Source organism: Cottoperca gobio, chromosome 16 (assembly GCF_900634415.1).
Source record: "Cottoperca gobio chromosome 16, fCotGob3.1, whole genome shotgun sequence".
Taxonomy (NCBI): domain Eukaryota; kingdom Metazoa; phylum Chordata; class Actinopteri; order Perciformes; family Bovichtidae; genus Cottoperca; species Cottoperca gobio.
Window position 1 is genome coordinate 7475956 of NC_041370.1, and position 22500 is coordinate 7498455.

General features: G+C 41.4%; 1 protein-coding gene across 1 annotated transcript in view; it reads right to left on the reverse strand.

Annotated features, from left to right (window-relative positions):
- The window catches only part of LOC115021005 (ras/Rap GTPase-activating protein SynGAP-like), a 40617-nt gene that overhangs the window by 15497 nt on the left and 2620 nt on the right, over positions 1-22500 (reverse strand). The window contains exons 4-19 of the mRNA XM_029451117.1: positions 21666-21803; positions 17775-17930; positions 17332-17389; positions 15014-15253; positions 13295-13630; positions 12970-13114; positions 11571-11715; positions 11178-11414; positions 10428-10629; positions 9427-9629; positions 9061-9262; positions 8091-8684; positions 7098-7535; positions 6636-6809; positions 6110-6321; positions 696-768 (exon numbers count right to left, since the gene is read on the reverse strand). Coding sequence (XP_029306977.1) covers positions 696-768; positions 6110-6321; positions 6636-6809; positions 7098-7535; positions 8091-8684; positions 9061-9262; positions 9427-9629; positions 10428-10629; positions 11178-11414; positions 11571-11715; positions 12970-13114; positions 13295-13630; positions 15014-15253; positions 17332-17389; positions 17775-17930; positions 21666-21803 — 3553 coding nt within the window. The remainder of the gene's footprint in view (positions 1-695; positions 769-6109; positions 6322-6635; positions 6810-7097; positions 7536-8090; positions 8685-9060; positions 9263-9426; positions 9630-10427; positions 10630-11177; positions 11415-11570; positions 11716-12969; positions 13115-13294; positions 13631-15013; positions 15254-17331; positions 17390-17774; positions 17931-21665; positions 21804-22500) is intronic.

Consider the following 22500-nt stretch of genomic DNA (forward strand, 5'->3'; position numbering starts at 1 on the left):
GTGGGCTGAGTAGTTGATCTCATTACCTTTACCATTATTAGCATTATTCCTCAAACAAAAATACATTTATACATATACATATATATATATATATATATATATATAGTATATGTATATGTTCTCACGTACGCACTATATTTAAAGCATGAGTCATGTTTGGAGGTGGGCTAGTTCCCTTTGACAGGATAAGAAATGGGGCGGTTTGAGAGCATGAAATGAAAAGCACTAAAGAGACAAGCTCCTGAAGACACAACAGCACCCTCGCAGCATTTTGGGCTCAGCTTCAATAAACTGAGCGTGAGTCTGCTTCGACATCATGTGTGAAACAAAGTTTTAACCCCAACATGCTCGGCAGGAACATTTGACAGAAACAACTACAGAAACATCCCCACAGACCCGAGATACGCTCGCAAAACTCAGCTCGAGTCACACGTCTCGATAGCTTGAGCTGAGGAAAGCAAACAGCGACTCTCTCTGATCTTCAAAGCTCCCGGGTATGTTGGCAGACAGATGGCAGTCAGAACCCAAACACAGGGACAGGTCAGGAACAGGGCAAGGCAATCAGAGGGACCACATACACACAGCAGAGGAAATAATAACAGGAGCAGGGGGGAAAGAGAAGTAGAGGGGGATAGCAGAGAAGATAGCACGGGCCATCGTACGGACTCGACGAGAGAAGAAGCAGTCTCACAGACCTGATCAGCGAAAATCCTGGTTTTTGGCTCAATCACGGGTCCTCCCCTTAACTCATCCTCCACAGCCATAAGTCTTGGAAGCAGAGAAAGAGAGAAAGAGAGAGGGGGGAGGAAGGGGGTTGGGGAGGGTTGACAGAAAGAGAGGGAGTATTATGAATCCGAGATGATACTTAACAAGAAGTTGAGCAGGTGCATCTCCAACATCTGTCTCAACAACACCACAGTGACAAGGTGTTGGTTACCTGTATCTCAAATCTGAATCCCAAATCTGACCGGTGGCTCAATCTTTTTAAGCCCATGTAAATGTTGAGCAGCAGTAGCCCAAGCCATACTTTCTGAGGCACTGCCAATTTCTTTTTTTACTGTTGAAGCCGGTTTTTTTTCTCCTCCTCCCCCCCCCCCATGGGATTCATCAAAGCAATTTTTCTCCATTTAAGGTGTTTTCAAAGCGCAATTAAGGCCAACTGTGGACAATTACGCCGGGTTATGTGAAGTGAGCGGTTCAGTAGCAGATCCCGATCATCCCCAGGGAATTACCCATCTTATGTAATATGGACTGACCAAGGCACTGGTGGAGAAATCCTTTGACTAATAATTTCAAAGACTCCGCTCGCAGATATGAGCGAGCTCACTGATGGAGTTTTCATGAGCTATTGAACAATGCAGGTTTCCCAGCGCTCATGATTATCCAAGTGCCAGGGATATTACTCCAAACAGGGTCATTCAAGGATATTTCGCATACAGGGCTATCTTGCAGTTACACAGCCAACTGGATAAACTGTGAATATTGTTACGCTGGTGATAAATGAACCCCTGTTCACGTGATTTCATTGGATTGCCTTCATGACTTTCCGTCTGTTTTTACAAGATTTTGTTTTGCAGCAGCAGAATAAACATACTCGCAGTTTATGGACTGAAGTGAGCTCGCAGAAATAATATCCATTTATGATAGTGCACGAAGGAGGAACGTTATGTCAATTTGTCTGGGCAGAATTACCAGAAAGATGGTCACTCGAGTGTTCGTCAACCCACCAAGCCAATTAAATAGCAACATTTAATTGGCACCGTGTTTCAATGCAGAATAAATATACCACTGATCAAGTCAATGCTATTTTTTTAAGCACATTCATATTGTTTTATTCAGAACACAGAGAGAGGCACATGTTTGACAATAAAGAACGAAAATCCACAGGTGAAGTTTCAAACAAACAAGTGTTTGGATGTTTTATTCCATAAATAATGTACAGTGTTGAGAGTTATTTTTTACAAAAGAAGAGATATAGGAAAAGAAAAGAATCAATCATACTGTAAGCACACACAGAAATATAAGCACTGTCCCGAAAAACAATGGAATGTAACATGGGTATACAGCATTAAGATTTTGACATGATTTCAAGAGGCAGACAATGATTCATGTGGGTGATATGTTACAAATAAATAAGCTTTTTATATCCAGTTGTACTTCAAGTAGTGTGCTTTTGAGGTCAAGTCGTACATGTAGTCAAAACAATGTGTGTATCTACCAACATGAGGTCACAAAGTCTGAATATTTTGCTACAGAGAAAAAAGGCAAGAGAAAAGGATGTAAAGTTGATGTAATGTCAACGGAAAAGGAACAACAGACCTGGATCAAACAGCGGCTGCAAATACTTTCTTTTTCTTTGCCAACAAATGCAACATAAAGTTTCTTTGACTGAAAACTTACCTCTCAACATGTGATTGGTGTTCATGCAGCAGACCCCCACCCATATGCTTAAAATAAACTAAGAATTACTTGCAACTATTTGAAACAGGTCTGTATAAAAGTGACTATAAACCCTTGGCTGTTGCTACAAGCCATGTCAATCAGACCAATATAGATCACACACACACACACACACACACACACACACACACACATCAAGCCGAAACTCATCACCACTATGAATTCATTTGCAAGATTTAAAACACAAGTTTTCGCCGTAGTACAATCTATACAGCCTATCAATATATTCTTGCTACAAAAGAGAGGCGGATATACTGACACCAGAATATTATCTATATCTCTGGAGAGGGAAAAATAAAAATAATATGGTCGCCCTTTTAATATTAATATGTAACTGCATAAGTTAAATGACAGTACTGTCTAACTTTCTTAAACAACTATTCTGATCACCATGTCACTGGACACCACCAATGACGGACTGCAGGTCAAAAGGCATACCAAGCATATACAGCAAATAATACAGGTATAAGAAAAATCTTTTTCGCTTTAATTAATAAATAATAACCATTGAAGTCTTTCATTTTAAATGCAGATCAATTCACAAACACCGTACAGAGAAGCCAAAAAACAAGTTGAGAACTTAAAAACACACTTTGCAGAACACACTGTTGTCAAAGAGTCACGTCATTGTTGTCATGTTGTCTCTGTGGTATTTTGCACTTTACAGTATTCCAGGTCTTTATTTTTTTCGCTTTAGATACTGTGGATGGCACCTGGTAAAATATTTTGGCAGGAAGTTACTGTTTTTTTATGTACACAAGATTCATACACTATACCTCAGCAGGATCCTGCATGTGCATTTGCACAGACAGCACACGTAGACATATTGTATCTATTATTGCGCTTCTCCTGCTAAAAAGTTAGCTATTGCAAGTTAAAATAGTTATAATCTGACTCTCAATAGAATTCATATATATTTCATATATAATTATTGTTATGGCTCTTGCATCACATATTTAATATGCTATGGATTATCGTTAAAAATAGATTATTACTATGACAGGTGCAAATAAAACCATTCCTTTTTTTTCTTCCCCCCCCCCCCGACTGTAAAGTCACTGTAAATGTGTTGTTCAGTTCACAGCAAACAGCTTGGGGAAGATAAATAGTTTATATTTATAATAGAATGCATTTAAATATTTTGACAAAATAAATAATTGGAGCGCCTGCAGCGAACTAAAAGGATAACTATCCTAAAGAAAAAAATATAGATACAAGTGCTACAGGTAAAGTGGATTCAGTGTTTTCAGTGGATTTAACCTAACATGACCTAAAACTCAATATTTGGCTTTGGTTTAAACTAAGTTGTTGAAGAACAAAACGTGTATCTGGTCTAAAGACAGATATTGGATTTGCTCTGAGCTTAAAGTAAAGTTTATACACAGAACATTAAGGCTTCTCTGAAAGAAAATCTCTGACACTTGAAACACAATGCTAAGTGCTTTAGTTCTGCAGATGAAGAGATTTTTACACAGGAGCCATGAGTTCAAGATCACTTCAGCTCCTTTTTGCAGAACCTGAGCTTGCATTTGCATCGACATAATGTATATTTGAATGTGAAGATTTAACATAAAAGTCCATTTAAGCTGAAATATAACACAAGGCTATGTTTACACTAAGATGTTGGGAGTCCCAAAGACCATGTCTCTTGGCATCCACACTTTCTGCACTCTTTGCATTGCTCATACATGCGGTAAAATTAAAATCCAGATGATGCGAGTCTCAATGCGTTCAATGATATGATCTGGCTTAGTGAGTTGTGAGTGAAACTGGCTCGGAAGCATCCAGATCTGCTACTTACGTCATCCTTGTGTGGTCAGATGATAAAAGTCAAACAGGATACAAGTGCATGCCTTGGAGAGATCATTTTCCTGCACACAATGCTGTATGTGTGCAGCAGATTTACTGTATTTGCTTTAAGGTCATACTCCAGAGGAGCAATAAACAAAGGTTTGGCTTTAAGTGCTCTGATAAAGTTTCTTTGTGGCACATTTTCTTTATGCCTTCATGCTTGAATCTTCATCACTGTGTGTGTGTCTTTCTCCCCTCTTCATATTACAACCATAGCATCGTATGAATGTAAAAAAAAAGGAGAGAAGTATCGGTCCCCATGTTCACGCTGTAGAAAGATATATCAGCAGTCCTTCATGGTTCACCTTTGATTAAAATGGAAGAGCTAATATTAAACCATGGTCTTCCATAGTCCTGTGCCTGAAGGTTTCAAAAACAATGTGTTGCTTTAAAAAGTGCACACATGTTTCTGAAGTTAGCAAATTTCCAATCCTCTTGTGCTTTTACAGTGCAATCTCGTGGGAGAGTCAATTGAAAATTAAGCTTAGTGGAATCATCTGAAATGATCCCAAGATCCAGTTAAAAGCTGAGTTCATAAAAATGGCTGATGATAAGTGCAGCAGCACAAGGATATGGGAGGGTGTTTTTTTGTTTTAAAGGTTTTATATACAAGGTTAGGGCGTTAAAGATGTTTTCCCATAAAAAGACGAGCAGGGACTGTCTCTGTCTTCATTCCATGTCTTCTTTCCTGGAGTGGATTACAAGTGGCAATATTCTCTATCACAGATATCCACCCTTCGGTTGCAGACCACAGACTATTATGAGATGTGAACAAGAAAATACTGTACTCTTTTCCTTACAGAGCATTATTATCTGAACTCTCGCCACAATAAACCATAAATAGAACTAAATTTGGGCAGCATTGCTAATGTGCAGTCAAACTTAAAATGCTCAAGGAATCCTTAGAACACATTAAACATTAGGTTTTTGTGCCCGAACACAACTGAGATACAATCAATGTTCCACTCCTTTCCCATCAACTACTAAATTTAGTTGTCGATCAATAAAAAAATTAAGTCGCTCCAAAATTACACCATTACGATTTCACACAAGCACTCAATAATATTAGGACTCAGCTGGAGTTCTCCACAGTCATCCACATATGATGCTCTTGAATAACAAGTAAACCATGTTATAATGGCAGATTTGCTGCAACAAGAGCTGAGAGGACAATCAGACTCCTCCGTCCAGTTTAACTCAGTTGAAAAGAACAAACCACCAAGGGAACATGCTCTGCACGCTTATCAAAGAAGATATAGATCTCTGTCTCACTTATATTAGTCTCTCACGTAATTTGTCATTCGTTACATGTCTGCGGCTTTGGCTGCAATATACAGTACCGCTCCTCGCCTTGCTCCCAGGGCTGTAGTTCTTAATGAAACTGAAACAACCTCCTACTCTCCAATATTCTTCGCAAGATAACAACCCCTGTAAATAGAGTTATATTCCAATATGCAATATATGTATTTTAGGAAAAAAAACACTGCGGCTTCAAGTTTGTGTTTGTTAAATAGAATCCAATATGCTAAAGTTGTAGCGTGTCAACCAAAGACTTCTGCTTCCTCTTGCTCCTCAGAAGCACGATAATGCATTTTAATTAATACTAGCAATCTTCATCCGAGAAAATATGTCCCTTTCTCCACATATTGTGGAAGATAACTCACATAGTCTATTCACCAAAGGCGTCACAATATACAAAGATAAAGTCAATGCGGCCCGCCCAATCTCTTCCCTATAAAAGACCACATGGTGTCTTAGCTGTCTTTTGCCCTCCATCCCAACAACAGCCTCCATTTACCTGCTAATTATTCCTTTAATTTGGGAGTCTTTCTCCACTTGCTGTAGCCGTAGCTTCCTCTCACTGTCGTCAAGTCGATTCTGGTACTGTAGGAGGATCTTATTGGTCTGCTGCTCCTGCGTGAGGAGCCTCCGCTCGTACTCCTCCAGCTTCTGGTGGGACATCATCAGGCGACCCTTCAGGGAGTTGATCTCCTCCTCGTACTCTTTTACCTTAGCCGGAGATATGGAGAGAATTCTAAATTAGGAAGGTTTAAACCGGGTTAGTGCTTACATGCCTTGATTTCTCAGTGGCTAGTGGATTTAAAAGTTCTTTATGCACATTTATGAATTAACAAGACATACTGGAAAGTAGTAAACCACCTCTAAGTATTTAAAATCAGGAGTATAAGAAGATTTGAACACTTGGCTGATGACTGATGTTTCCCACACTGTTTGAGACCCCTGGACATCTGTGTTAAGACCAACTCTAAGAGCCATCTGCTCAGCAATGAGGGCAGATCGGAAACGTAAATAATGATACCTACCCTGTCCATGCGTGACTCATCCATGCTCTTTGAGTACTCCTTCAGTTTGAACTCTTCACGGTCAATCCGCGAACTTTCAATGTCAGCCGACAGATGAGGCATGTTGGAGACCCAGGCCACTGTTCGTTCATTGGCTGGGGTTGGGGGATTGAGAGTAGACGGAGTCTGGGAGCCCTGGGAAGAAAGGCCAACACACTGAATATGAGAACATGAGTTCTTATGTGGATGAGTCAGTTTTATAACAGGTCGATCTTTCTGCAGAATGCCTCGGAGTTGCATGAGTTCATTCATTTTGAGCTGGACCCCGGTGGGACTCAAGGCCTTATTCCTGACAATGCTAGTGCCGTCCTCACTTTAAAAGTCAAATACAGTAACTGACATTGTACACACATTGTTGAGAAATAGTCATAGTGCCGATAAAAAGAGAAGAACAAAGACAATACAAATGAATTCAGAGCTTACCTGTTTGCTCATGGTGGGTTTGAGCAGGTGCTGCTGCTGAGGCTGTTGCTGTGGTGACTGTTGAGTGCTCTGACTGGTGGTTCCCTGTGGACTCTGGCTTTCCCTGACAGAGCTCTGCTGGTGGGGCAGGCCCGGGGCAGTGTTGTCTTTGACGGACAGCTGCCGGGACCCGTGCTGCCTGCCGGCGTAACCGGACTCTGGTGACTGGAGGAGATTCCCGCTGGGTGGTCGTGTTTTAGCCAGAGCAGCAGGTGCAGCAGCTGCACTGACGGACAGCTGATGGGAGGTCTGGGACCTGACGCGCTGGGTGGGAGGCGGGGCAACAGAACTCTGCCGCACAGGTAAGACTGTGGAGGGGGGCGTGGTGGCCAGTGAGGAGTGGGAGGTCCCTGTCTGGGAGGTCAAACCCATCATTTGTTGTTGCTGTTGAAGGTTATCCTTAGGAAGGGAAATAGTAAATGATAAGTTAGCATTTTCATTTCTGTTTCAGTTCTTTTTGGGGGCAGTTGATGCTACTTTAAACTTTGTGGGCAGTCAGATTGAAAACAGCCTTGTGTTAAAAAGAATGCAAGAGGCTGCGATGGTTGGGCGTGTCGCTTCAGGTAGCAGTGAGACAATTGTTGGAATTGCTTGTGTTCTAATGTAATTTTATGTGCGTCTTTCATGGGTGTGTATGTTGTATGTTGTTTGTGAGCTCCTAACCTAAGACACATTTCTATCATTATGTGATAGACAATAAAGTTTTTGGAATCTTTGAAATACAATCCTATTGATCCTACTATAGGTCGGCCTAAGTCACCTTGGGCTCTGAAAAGGTGTGATGGTCATTTCTCACTATGTTCAATTATTTTATGCACTGCACGACATAATAATAAATCTATTAATAATGAAAACATTATTAGTTGAAGCCTTCAATCGTTTACAAGACATACAAATCTACACGCAGTGGCTTTAAGACGTCACCAGAATACTATGAACATACAGTACATGTACCTGCACATGCGTGGACATCTGCCTGCGTCCATATTCAGCCCTGCTGTAGTCGTCACTGTAGCTGTGTGAGTGGATGATGCTGGGTTGGCCCAGGTGACCGTCCCTGGTCCTGAGGGTGGACAGGTCCTCACTGCGAGAGAACCCCCCATGGGCGAACTGTGGCAAGTAGGTCTGGTGAGAGGGATCGGGCTCTGGGGCCAGGAGCAGGGGTGCTGGAGGTTGAGCCCGGCTGTGCTGGTGATGGAGCTGTTGCTGTTGAGGCCCATCAGCAGTCGCCAGGTGAAAGAGGGGATTCTGGAAGGAAAGCGGGTAGCGCATGGCGGCGGCCTGCTGTTGCTGCTGCTGGGATAGCGAGTCGGTGGTGTTGCCCATCTGGCTCAGCTGGCTCAGCCGAAGGCCGCCGGACATGCTGGAGCCGCCAGAGCCAGCTGACAACCTCCCACCGGCCCGCAGCTGGCTGCTCAGGCCCGATCCCAGGCCGCCACCGCCTCCGCTGCTCAGCCCTCCGAAGCTGCCCATGCCGGCGATGGAGGCCTGGGAGGAGTTGAGCATGTCCACCGACTGCTGGTTAGACACGCTGTTCATTCGGGAATCCTGGTGGTCCATCATAGATACGCTTTTATTGACACTGAGCACCTAAATAATAAGGGATATGAGAGACTATCGTGCCTCCTAATATTATCTATGTTACGTGGCCACGGATGATATGGGTGAGGGTGGTGCGGGTGTTTTTACCGCGAGGCCTGGATATCGGATTGCCTCAAAGTATTTCCCAGGAAATACCGTTATGATGAGTTGCGTGGTGAATCAGTGGAAAAAAAGCAGATGTCATGATATACTACAGCCTCGATCACACGATGGCAGATTCTATTAAGTATGACTAACATGCACATTATACTAACCTCACTTTGATAAAAATAGACCTAGTAGATGGGATGATGAGTCCCCTAGTTAGTATGATAAAACTCACCTTAGGGTCTGGTTCTGTGATGTCCGAGCTGCTTGTGCAGTAGGCCGGGCTGGATCGGGCCAAGGGAGGACGTGATACGTAAAACATGTCTTTGGAGGACGCTCGGTGGAGGTGGTCACGGTCCTGAAAATTCATCTGGGGGCGGGATGGCAAGACCCCTCCGGTCGAGGTGGGTGAAGGCAAGTGAGTGATATCTATAGAGCTGGAGAACAGCAGTGAGTAAGGCCAACAATAGGTGAAGATAGAGACTGAGAAGTAATTAGATATCATGCCAAAATTCTTTCCCCAAATGTGAATATATTCAAGTTTCCTTCATCTTGTTAATAGTAAACAGAAAAAACAACAACAGTGTTTAACATAGCATACCTATTAAGATCCCTCATCATGAGATTTTGGAACTCGGATGAGATGCCTCTGTTGAAGCTCGGCCGTGACAGCAGCCTGTCTGTCTGCCTCTCTTGCACCCTGTCTGTCTGATGGCTGGGCTGCCTCTGGAGGTGTGGGTTACGCAAGGCCATACTGATGTCATTGAGGAGGCGTGGCAAAGGACCCAGTTTGATGATGGCATCCTGTTGTTCAAAGAAAACCAGTTTTGCTGAGTTTTGCTGCGGATTTAAAAAATCATATATTTTTGAGTTATCAAATGTATGTTTTTTTATTAAAATGCCATATATCCACCTCCACCTAAGTTAATGACAGCTCAAGCCTGATTAAAGACTCACAGACTCATTAAGCAAGAAAGTTTGAGGTGAGAGAACTGTGAGACCAAATAAGACCAAATTGTTGGAAATTCTGAAATTAAATATCCAGTCTGAGTTTGGGTTTACTGTAATAAAACATGAAGTGATATACAAAGGGGTGGACACAATAACATGACAACCTATACAACATAATGCTATTGAATGCAACAGCTTTTAAATAAATATGACTTTTGTTGTCAGAAAGGTGTTCACTCATCTATGGACATTTAATTTAATTTAAGATGTAATTACTGGTGGTTTTGAATTTAGACTGCATTATATTATCATGTGTAGCTATTGTTCATTTACATGAGAGTATAACGTAGGTGTCTAATCCCCGTATGGCAAAATTATTAAAAATATAGCAGCATTACCAAATAAGAACAATGAATAATTGATAAAAGCTCAAGTTGTGATAAAAACCTTAGAGAAATCTTGTGTAAAAAGATGAGAAATCTAAAAACAAAATAAAAAAGGGACAAAAGAAAATGTAAAGTTACATAAATAATGTTCCTAAAATAGCCATTAATATTACTACGGTCTAGAAAATTTGTGCAAATAACATGTCGTATTTTGGAAAGAATTACAGTGAAAATTTGTAGTTTCTCATGTCATGTTTGGGTTTACCTTGCTGAGCTGAGATATGACCTCCCAGAGGAGACTGTGGAGTATGGACAGCTCCCTGCCCAGGTCGATGTATCCCTCAAAGCCGCCTGCATTGCTGACACTGTCCAGGTTAGAGATCTCGTACAGAAACTGTTGCATGGAGCCCCACTCCATCTCTAAAAACTCATTCATGAAACACATGTACTCCTCTTTATTGCCAAACCTGCAGTTGGGAAAGGAAGGAAAGGCCAGTAAGGAGATAAGCCGGTGGAGGGTTTGAAAGAAAAAAGATTGGAAACATAGAAAAAACAAGTGAGCAAACACTTGAGGGTGAAATTAAATGTCAACTGGAGTCAAAATGTTGTTTCTTGCACATAAATGTACTTTATGTCAACTGCCATCTTGTCAAGACCAAAACATTATAATCTTAATTTAATTCTGCCTGTATGCAGATGACACTGACATTTACTTTTGTGACCATTGTCTTAGTCAAGCTTGTACATTTTTATTTATTTATTATGATTTAAATAAATAAAGGGAAGGAAGACTGAACATATTTAAAAATAATTTCAGTATTTTATATAATTGATGAAAAGAAACAAAATAAAGGCTTTTTTTCTTGTACTCAGAGAAGAGATTTGTTGTTTTTAGGTTTGTTTAATTAAAGGTTTTGACTGAATGATTGCTGTTTAAGCATGTTAGATACCAGTGTAGTGATTAGTGACTGGATACAAACTGTAAAGGCTGTAAATAAAATAAAATAAAACTGACTTGGAGAAGTTAGCCAGGTTTTGCACTACTTTCGCGATGAGGGTGAGCGTGCGGGACGTCTGCTCGTCGGGATACTCCTGGGTGAGGTTGAAGAGCGATGGAGACATGATTGCAGGACACAGGAAGCGCAAGAAGAGGGAACCACTGATGAGGCGGTCGGCGATGTCTTCCCGACCTCTCTCAGCACAACGCACTCTCCAGGAGGCAAAAACTTCCTTTAGCTCTCGAGGGAAAACACTGTGAAGGGGATATACCACATGTCAGGATCAAAAACAAATTGTGGAGATTCAGAGTTTCTTCACTTCCCCGTGAAAGAATCTGAAGTCTCATGTATCTTTAAAACAGCAGAGAGGAATAGACACACTCAAAACAAAGCATTGCATAACTACTCACCAATGGGAGTTAACAATTTTGCAGAGTGCTAGTTCACAGCACATTCGGAGATTGGCTTGGTGGTCTGGGAGCACAGAGGGTGGTGTTCTCATGGGGTCCACTTCGCAATTTTCCTCTGACTCATACAAGGCCCTTATGAACTCCCCTACAAATGGTATTTCATTATTAAACTGGTGAAATGGTGGAAATCATCAAGATCAATTCAGTGTTGTTAATACATAAAGCAGCAGCGGCAACAACAACAACAACAACAACAACAACAACAACAACAACAACAACAAATAGTACAAAAAGGAAAAACATTACAACTACTTGAAATTAAATGAGGAGAACAAATAGATTTTCTAAAATACACAACATTTAAATTGGACTTGGAAAAGCAGACTAAATCTGAGGCATAAAATCTGGGTGTCACCATACAATGTTTAAACCTTAGTTAGCATAATGAGAATGACAAAGACTGCATTTGTCTAGCTTAGAAATGTTACAAAGTCAGACCATATGTTGCTCTCCTTGATGCAAAGAAATTGATTCATGTGTTGTGTTCACTCTATTATTGCAATGCTCTTTATACAGCTGCTAGTTAAAGTAAAAGAGAGCACATGACACTCATCTTAGCATCTAGTCCTTTTTTGGAATTGATTAAATTTTTACATTTAAGTTTTTTTAATCATGTTTTTAAGTATTAAGTCTGTATCTTTGCTTTGACTGAGTGTTACTGATATTATTTGTTTTACTTAATCAAATTCCCTATTTTATTATTAAATTCTCTTTATTGTATATTATAATAATAAACTTGTGTTTGCCACCTTTAACTAGATTGTTTCAATTTTATGTAAAGCAGTTTCAGCTTATTATTATTATTATTATTATTATTATTATTATTTGTTATATATATTTTTTCCCACTAACATTACAAACTGACGTCATCTTGCCTCCTTTCCACTTCCTGTTCAGTATTCTGAGTACTGGTGGTTGACCATCGTAGTTCCAAATTGCAAAGTTATTGTTAACATTTTGTAAATGTGTATGAAAACATTCGTTAACGAAAGAGGGCTAATGAGTACAATATATTTTATGTCCTTCTCTTCCTTTAGGGGAGCTGTATTTCTCTACTAGAATAGCTGCTTCTTGATCCCACAGACATCAGGCACTTGAGCTGCACTAGGCTAATCAAATAATTCAATATATCATCAAACTCCGTGCAGAGAATTGACACAATAACACAAGCTATCTCTTCAATGGAGGCAGACTGAGAGAAAGTGAGTAACAGTATCTTGGGGAGGAATTCTTTCCTTTAGTTAAAAGTTTTTTCATTCAAAAGTGAATTTCCTGAATTTTAAATCCCTTTCAAATTTGACAAACTCAACACATCAAGTGCCCCAGTGTTCTGGCTCACCTATAGCATCCTTGAGGTACTTATGTCCAATCAGTTTGAGGTACTCTTCTATGGCTTTGGTGGCCAGAGTGTTCTCTCTGAAGATAAGGTGTTCTCGGTCGATGAATCTGTCAACCTCGCACATCGCCATGTCTGACAGAAAGTCCTGGAGAAAAGAAGAACTCAATTATTGTTCTTTATTATACACATGTACAAGCTTTTTCAATCCTTTTTATATTTATGCTGTACACATTACAGCATGAAAATAAATAAATAAAAGGCTTGAAAAAAGCTTTGTTTTTAGATCAGTTCCACAAACCGTGAAGTCACACAGAGGTGTCTCTACCTTAGCTTTTCCTGTGCTCTGCAGTATATGCACTAATGCACAGGCCACTTCCTCTTTGCTCTTGACACTCAGCACGGGCTCCAGCACAGCACACAGGGTGCGGTAGTTGTTGGTGACATACTCTGCGAACTCCTTGTACAGCTCCATGGGCAGGATGTTCATGGTCTGGAAGCGTGATTTGAGGCGTAGGGATGCGTTGATGATCTTCCCCCCTCCGCCACCAGCTCCCTTGGTGAGGACACTGGGCTGGATGACCGGGTACCACTGCTCCACAAACTGACGTCCAGTAATGCTTGAGATGGGGATGCTTACAAGTCCTAAGTATGTGCTCTTTTCCTTAAAGGAAAATAAATATAGATAGATAGAGATTAGCAGATGTCAAAGAAAAGTTATTTCCTCACAAAGCTGTGCTGTGCACATTCTTATAAAAAACAATCTTTTAAGTTTATAAGAAATGAAAGTCTGAAATGTCAAAAAAAGTTCATTTAAATCTTCTGCACTCAATAAATTATGAGTAGCAAGACTAACGCTGGATCCCTGGAGTGTCGTTTGAAGCTAGAAATGAGTTTGTTTTGCTATGGTGGTGCTACTCTTGAACTAAAATGAGAAAAGGAATTATCATATTTGTGACACACTATTTTTTCTCTTGCTTAAAAAATGATTGTTTTTAAAAAGGGACAAAATCAAAAGGGGGCAAACAATAAGATTTTTACAGCCAAATAACACAAAATGGCCATAAATGCTGTTTATCCGCAGGGTTGTTGATCCACAGCAATGACTCAATGATTACGTCATCAATTACAATTGTTACTGGATTTTCTTTCTTTCGAGCTGCTTTTGAAGACACACCAGTGTCCCTCTAAACCAAACTATGGACCTTGCATAACCATAAGTGTTTTGTTATAAAGCTATTAAAGCAAATGACATAGACAAAAGCAGTGCCACCGCAGACCTCATTTTGCTTTTGGCTATTTTATTATAAAACCACTGAAAGATAATGCAGCTATTTAGCATAATGTTAACTCCTCACAGTGTGTTATTTCCTCACCTCTATGTTTTTGTTGAAGAGATGCTCTAATAAGCCAAATTGCTCATTTCCGTTTGCGAAAATATCTTTCAGGAATATCACCACCTTAGAACTTGATATGGTGAAACTGTTAGAAAACTGTTTCTTATTTACACATCCAGCTGTTATGGAGCAACGTTATCATTCATTTGGCCACTTGAGTAATGGAAGTCTAATATTCACTCTCTTTTAACTTTGTTTCTGGCCTCTACCAACTCCCGAGGGAAATATCTATAGCTCTAGAGCTGCTAAATGCTCCACCAGATAGTCGGCAACTGTGTCTGTCTGCTGTTTGGTGCTGAGCAGCTACTGTAAATGAGTTTTTTAGAGCTTTTTGCTAAAACGACACCATGAGAGCGCCAGAGTCAAACGAAACAGTGAAGTTGCGGGTTGAACGCTGAGGCGATCTACAGAATGAGGTTATAATTCTCTCTAGGTTCACTTTGTCTCATTGTTTTCACATTGTCATAAGATTCATTTTATTATAAAAATGATCAAATACAGCCACTTTAGAATTGATTTTAAGGTATGTTGGAGGGATTGAGTCATTTTATCCCCATAAAATCATCTGCTAAAATAAACAAAATATTACTAAAGAGCTTCTAAACTAGCCTTTTTCACACCTCCATGTTACCCTTAGATCTATGTGTCACCTTGCGTCTCTTCTTGTCTGTCTCCTTGTATAGATGAAGGCGGAGGTTGCGGACAGCTGGCAGGTTGTTGAATTCAAAGTGCTCGCCCCAGAAAACGGTATCTGTGCGGGGTTTGCTGGTGGTGCGCGCGTACAGCATGTCGTCCAGACAAAGTTCGCAGTAGTAGCGTTTCTTGGCTGGAAGCTCGCGGGCCTCGATGATCCACAGTTTGAGCACATTGTCCACCCTCCGACTGTTGTCCTGCGTGGAGATAAGGTCAGGTCAAATAAGGTCAAGTGCATCTACTGTCATTAAAAAGCTTTACGAGAGACGGTGATACAATGTGGGGGAAAACATGACAAACAGCAAAGAAAAAAAGTTTAGAGGTATGACAACAGAGACAGCGTATGTGATTAAAGAGCAACAGCAGGTCAGCCTGCAGGAGTAAATGACAGGACGGTTGATCTACTGTGGAGGCTGTACTTGATAAAAATGCTCTCAACTCTGGACTTGAATAGACAGACGACAGCATGACAGGGACACAGCAAGAAAGACAGCAGAAAATGTGAAGAGATAAGAGTAGGTGAGTAGTTTCACTGGCAAACAAATTAATCCACTTAAAAAGGTAGAAAGACACAAATGACACAATGCACATGTGCTGCAAAGACGAGGGACAAACAGTGGTGGGAATGTTTCTGTAGACAGCTACACTTCCTAATCATGATCGCAAAGCCCAAGCTATATTTGACTTCCCCCATGGGAGGAGAGAGTGCTGTGTTGATTGCAGACTGATGTTTCTGAGTCATTTCAATTGGGCTTAAATGCCATTGTTGTTAGCCCCCTGTTTGCTTCAGACTATTGAAGTCCTAATTTAGACAACTCAATATGTGAGCATCAGCTAGATACACAGTTTTTAAGTTCTCCATTTGTATGCTCTTTGATAATCAGTGCCAACACAAGGCATACTTAATTCCAAACGTCTGAGTTTGAACGGGCTGGGCATCTGGTGGCTCTGTTTGCTAGTGCACATACAGTGCAGCAGCACCAGCGTGGGCTCGAGTCCTCCGCCTTGATATCATGTTACATCTTCCCTTGTTTCAGTGAGATGTCGATTTGACTACTAAAAAACTATTAAAACATGAAAACAGGTTGAAGTGGCTGCTCTCCTTTTGAAAACAAACAAACAATTGAAGCTCAAGGAGTGATTTAATCGACTCCAGGACGTTAAGAAGCGTAACGATAATCTTTGTCTCGGCAGTGAGTCTTATCTCTGACGATGCATCTGGTCTGAGATACACAGTGCATGTTGTTCAGGGGTAGGAGGGGGACGATTTTGGAGAGAGCCCCTGTGTGGAGTCCTTGGAGCTCCGTGACTCAGCCAGGACCCCCACGGCCTGAGCATCTGGACGAGGCATTCAGCTCGGGCAATGCTTCATCTCAGTCTGCTTTAATAACTCTTAGTCCCTGGTTGGTTGCCATCAAAGCTACATATCTCACATGCCAGTTATTTCGTTTTTTATTATAACAGTGAGGGGAGATATGGGACACTTTTACAAACTTTGGTAATCTGGCTGAAAATTAGCATATTGTTTTTTTGAGCCAATAATTTAATTTATTTTAAGCTGTGAGGATGGAAATACAGTCACTGCACCTTAAAGCTGCACTAGGAAAGCTTTGTTTGTTTTTTATGTGAAAATTCCCCATCAAATGTGCTTAAATCATACAGTAGAGCTGCATCCAATAAACTGCAATCTGTAATCAGATATGAACAAACTGACATTGGGCTTTATGCAAGAACATTTTCATATTCTCATCCTCAACCACTTTTATTTTTAGGTTTGTTTGTTCGAGTGTTCAAAGTCAGATTCACAAAAACTCTCATAAATCGCTACAGTGCCACAGTGGTTCTTGCACGAGTCCCACAGTGAGAAAAGGACCTGGACTCATCAGTATTCAATCTGTTTGCCTTGTGTCCCTTCAGTATCAAGTGTCACAGACATGCTGAGTTGGCAAACATGAGCCCGATGTGTGCAATTTACTGACATCACATTACCTGGTTTGTGGATATCAAAGTTCTTTCAAAAACAGCAATTTGGATCCTCCACCCTGCAACATCCCCTTGTGCAGCTTTAATATTTCTGCGAGGAGAAGCGACTAAATTGTTGAACATAGACACACACAGACACGAGGATGGAGTTCACACAGAGACATGAAGCGGTGCGCTCTCATTGAAAACAGACAACAACGGGAGACGGGGAGGAGAGAGAGAGACACACAGACAGAGGGATCATCCTTTTTTTTTTTTTCTTCCTCTACCGCATCCCTTTCTCTCCCCTCACCTTGTTGGGCTTGACAGCTCTCTGCAGGTTCTCGAGTCCATTTGTCCTCTCTCTGCAGCTGAAGCGACACGCAAAGGCACTTGGTTCCCGATGCCGTAGTCACCTGAGGTTATAGCCAATGGTAAATTCAACAACCACAGCCATTAGTAACTATGGAGACTGCATCTAAAGCGCCAAAATAATGTCTTGTATTCACTCTGACCTCTGTCATGCTCCACTAATGGAAACATGACGTGAACACAGACTAGGGGCTGTTAATTAAGGGCTCAATTCAATGTCCTTGTGTATTTCATTCATCACATGTAAAAACACTTTCAATTCACAGTCTCCTTCACATCACTGTCACTTGTCAGGATTCTTTGGTGCTATTTACCGTTCTGTACACTGCACTTTGTGTGTGAGTGTGCTGTAGTTTTGTCCACACCGTGCAGCTCAGTTCTCACCACCTCAAAGCATTACTCTTGTCCAGGATGCTCGAGTGGACAGGTTTGATAACGGCGTCCTCGTCCAGAGCGAGGTCCAGCGCCTCGGCAGCGCTGCTGGGAGACAGCAAAGACTCATGGGAGTGGGACTCTTTGAAGCTCTGCATCAAACGGGTCCTGTGAGGAGTGATAGTTGTGGTTACATGTGGAGAGGGGGAGGCTCTTTTATTGAAGGGCTGCATTACACTTCCCTTCTGTGAAACTGCCAGAAATGTATGTTGTCAATATATAAAAAGTGTGTGATAATTCTAAACCATAGCATCTTTGCAGCCGTAAAAGGGCTGCAGAGTATGTTGAAACTATAAAGAGGGCTATTAACACATCCTCAATATGTTGTGAATATCTAGGGCCAAGAGGAAAAGACACTAAGCCGATAACAGTGTCTGTTTGCAGTGTTTGATATCAACAAATTACACAACATATATTCCATATTTAATGTGGTGAACATGTCAACTATTCATACTGTTTTCTGCACATGGAAATCCAGGAATAAGCTCCTAGTACAAAAACAGCAATTAAACAGCAAGTGATTAATCAAAGCTACAATATTAAACTTGTATTGCTAAGAGGCAGAAGGAGAGACGAGTAGACGCTGTACTTCAGGCGATGAAAAAGAATGAACTGTTGAAACTACCATTGTAAATAATTGAACAGGCCTTAAAGTGGACGGACTGATCAGACTTCTAATAGCACTAGGTTCAGAGTAGAACATCCAGTAGATGGCATGGACAGCAAAGTGACTCTGACTCTGAAATGCTCATTATAACCTGTTTGAAATATAAATAATTGCACGTATCATAGTCACACACACGATCAAAAGGATTTTTATTTCCCCCAATGTGTCACATTTTTGTCTATTTTACCAGTTTGATAATTCATAAATGAAAGATGTCTGGCCGATAAAATGAAGCAGATATCTTAATTTTAATCTGTATTTATATTACCGTCTTTACAGATATATCCAGTATTTCCCCTCCAGGTAAAACATTTAAAAGATTCTTAATAATAATAACATTAATCCTGATTAACAACTTCCACTAAAGCTCATGCATCATGCTCACACTTTCTTCCACACAGAGACGCATGTAAAACCACAGAGTAGGGGCTCAACAGACAGTCACGAAAATAGACGTATAGGACACGTGAGTCTAACCGGAGATTGAGAACGGATGGTCAGGTGTGGCGAAGCCCCACAGAGAAGAAAAGGGAGGATGGGAATGAGGAGAAGGAATAGAAACAAAAGATACTGTATGTCCTCTGTGCTGCGTCCGACTCCAGCTTCTTCCCTGGCTCGCACTGCTTTTGTCTACATTCAATCATATACGTTCATCAACAGTGAACTGATTACATATAGGGGACCGGGGGGGGGGGGGGCGGGATAAAAAATAGACCCAAAGGAATGAGTCAGATTGAGGGGAATACAGAGGAGAGAGAGAAAGAGAGAGTGGGGGAGGTCATGGGAGGATGCGAGAGCAGGGACGACTGGGAGATGGATCTGGAGAGAAGACCTCTCAGATGAATCACTTTGATTATGTAAACAGTGGATCCTTTGGGAGAGGATGAAAGTGAGAGTGGATTAAAGGAAGAGAAGGGAAAGGAGGGTGGAAAGAAGGAGTGAGAAGAGAGCGAGAGCGCTGGAGGTAAAAGAAGGTCCATGCAAGGTCTCAAGTGGGGAGCTGGGAGTGCAGGAAGAGAGAGAGACACACACACACACACCTTGCAAATCGTATACAAGACGCCAGGACTGATGAACCTCAAATCTGAGGAAACCACCTAAGCACCACTGATGATAGACTAGAAACAAGGATTGAATTAGCAGATACGATACTTTAACTTTAGAGATATTGTTTTGTGCATCGCTGCAGTGAACTAGAGCGGAACATGTCTGACAGCCAACGTCACACAAAGAAATAGAGCTGAAACAAAGAGTCAATTAATCAATTAGTCCACTGGCAGAAAATTATTCTGCAACAATTTAGAAGCCATTTAATCAAGCAAACATGTCAAACATGGTGCTGCTTCCAGCTTTTCTAAAATGAGAGGATTTTATGCTTTTTTCTTTTTTTTTTGAAGACCTTGGATTTTTGGTCTGTAAATCCAACAAAGCGAGGCATTCGAAGACGTCATTTCTAACATTTCATGGATTAAACGATTCATGGATTAACACGAAAGATGATCAGCAGATGAATCGATCTAATGTTACAGTGCCTTGATGCTAATTGAAGGCTAAAAAAGGATCCAAATATATCTGACAAAAAAAGAATCAGCAGAAATGTTGATAATTGATCATCATTTCAATAATTTATCGGAAATGTGCCGGTTGCAACATCTGAAATGTGAGGATTTGCTGTTTTCTTCTGTTTTATCTAATTGCAAAACAATTAATAGCTGTAGGGAAAAAAATGACTGGCAATTTCCACTATTTTGTGACATTTTATAGGCTAAACAATTACATTAATATATTAATTGAAAAAGAACACATTAGTTGACAATTAAAATATAGAGAAATTATACTTTGCAGGACAGAAAATGCTCTAAATTGCATTTAGGTCATCAGAGGACAACTCAGTCAGTAAGAGGCGAAGACATATAGAATATTTATGTGTTATGAGTTATATGACAGGGTGACCTACGGTATTGTAAGGGAAGGAAACTCTGAGACACATTGGGTGTTTGCATGAGCAATCAGTACAAAGCAATTCTTTTAAAAAGATGTGCAAAAACATATATCAGTCTTTTAGAGCCTGTTTGGGAGCTCAGAGGCTTGTTTATGGCTGCATATATTTCAGTCTATGTTGAAAAAAAAAGAGCATGTGTTCTCAGTGAACTCTCTCTGGATAAATAAAGATAAAAAAAGAGATATTAATGATCAAAGCTGCAGATGTGTGCTGTCATGCCTGGCAGAAAACATCCAGAGTACACCAGGAGCTGTGGATACGGCAACAACCTCGACTTCAACCTCAGCTCTTGACTTTTCCTCAGACCGGACGCTGATAATAGACATCCACAACCTTCCCAAATGAATAAATCATGTGGAAAGGCACCTCGTCAGACACCTGGCTCAGGAAATGTTTTAGCGCTCTCCTGAGTGCACTGTTGCCCTGTGTTTAAATTATCAAGATGACCTTGTTCACATTGGAAGTTTGAGTTTGTCTTGGCTGTAGCTGTTCAGTGGGGGCTTATAGATAAACTGGATGGACACAATTAAAGCTTAAAACTATCAGTGGATTAATTCATTTGACGACAGACAGAAAAGTAATTGCCAATTATTTTGACAATCTATTATGTGATTTTTAAAGCAAAACATCAAACATTCTGTCGTTGTAGCGTCTCAATATTGATGAGTGACTGCTCTTCTTCATATTATGTGACCGTGAAAGTGAATATCTTTGGGTTTAGGACAGCACGTGTGCGCCCTCCGTACCGAACCACTCTGAGGATATTTTCCCTTTCAAAATGATCCAAGTAACTCTTGTGCTGCTGTGCCTGATGAACGCCGGTGCTGCTACATCCATGTACATGATACAGAGGAGGTATAATTAAGCAAATCTCCCACTGACTCATTATGGTCTGTACATCCGCCATATGGCTGTCTGCTGGTTGCCATGGAGAGAGAGGGGATGTTTTTTCATCGCCCGGCAGAAAAACAGCGATGGTGCAGTGTTTTAATTGTGAGTGACTCAGAGAGTGTAAAATAAACAACAATAGACAGATATATATATATATATATATATATATATATATATATATCTGTCTATTGTTGTTTGACAGACAGACAGACAGACAGACAGACAGACAGACAGATAGATAGACAGACAGACAGACAGACAGACAGATGGTCCGAGGGTGGACAGGTCCTCACTGCGAGGAGGAACCCCCATGGGCGAACTGTGTGGCAAGTAGGTCTGGTGAGACGGGATCGGGCTCTGAGGGCCAGGAGCAGGGGTGTGAGGTGAGCCGGCTGTGCGGGTGATGGTGATGGAGCTGTTGCTGTTGAGCCCATCAGCAGTCGCAAGGTGAAAGAGGGGATTTGGAGGAAAGAGGGGTAATTAGCGTCATGGCGGCGGCCTGCTGTTGCTGCTGCGGGGATAGCGAGTCGGTGGTGTTGCCCTATCTGGCAACTCAGCTGGCTCAGGCCGAAGGACGCCCGGCAGGCTGGAGCCGCCCAGAGCCATGCTGACAACCTCCAACGGCCCCGCGATGGTGCTCAGGCCCGATTCCCAGGCCGCCCAGCCTCCGCTGCTCCAGCCCTACAGACAGCTGCCCATTTGCCTGGACGATGGAGCCTGGGGAGGAGTTGCGATGGTCCACCGATGATGGTTTCGAACACGCGGTTCAATTCGGGAATCCTGGCTGGTCCATCATAGATACGCTTTTATTGGACATGGAGCACCGAAATAATAAGGATATGAATGCGACTATCTGCTCCAATATTATCATGTCCGTGGCACGGATGATCTGGTGGGTGAGGGTGGTGGGGTGTTTTACCGCGAGGCTGGATACGGATGGCCTCAAAGTATTTCCCCAGGAAATTACCGTTCTGAGAGTTTGCGTGGTGAATCAGTGAAAAAAAAGCAGATGTCATGATATACTACAGCCTCGATCACACGATGGCAGAGTCTTATAAGTATGACTAACATGCACATTATACTACCTCACTGTATAAAAATAGACTAGTAGGGGGTGA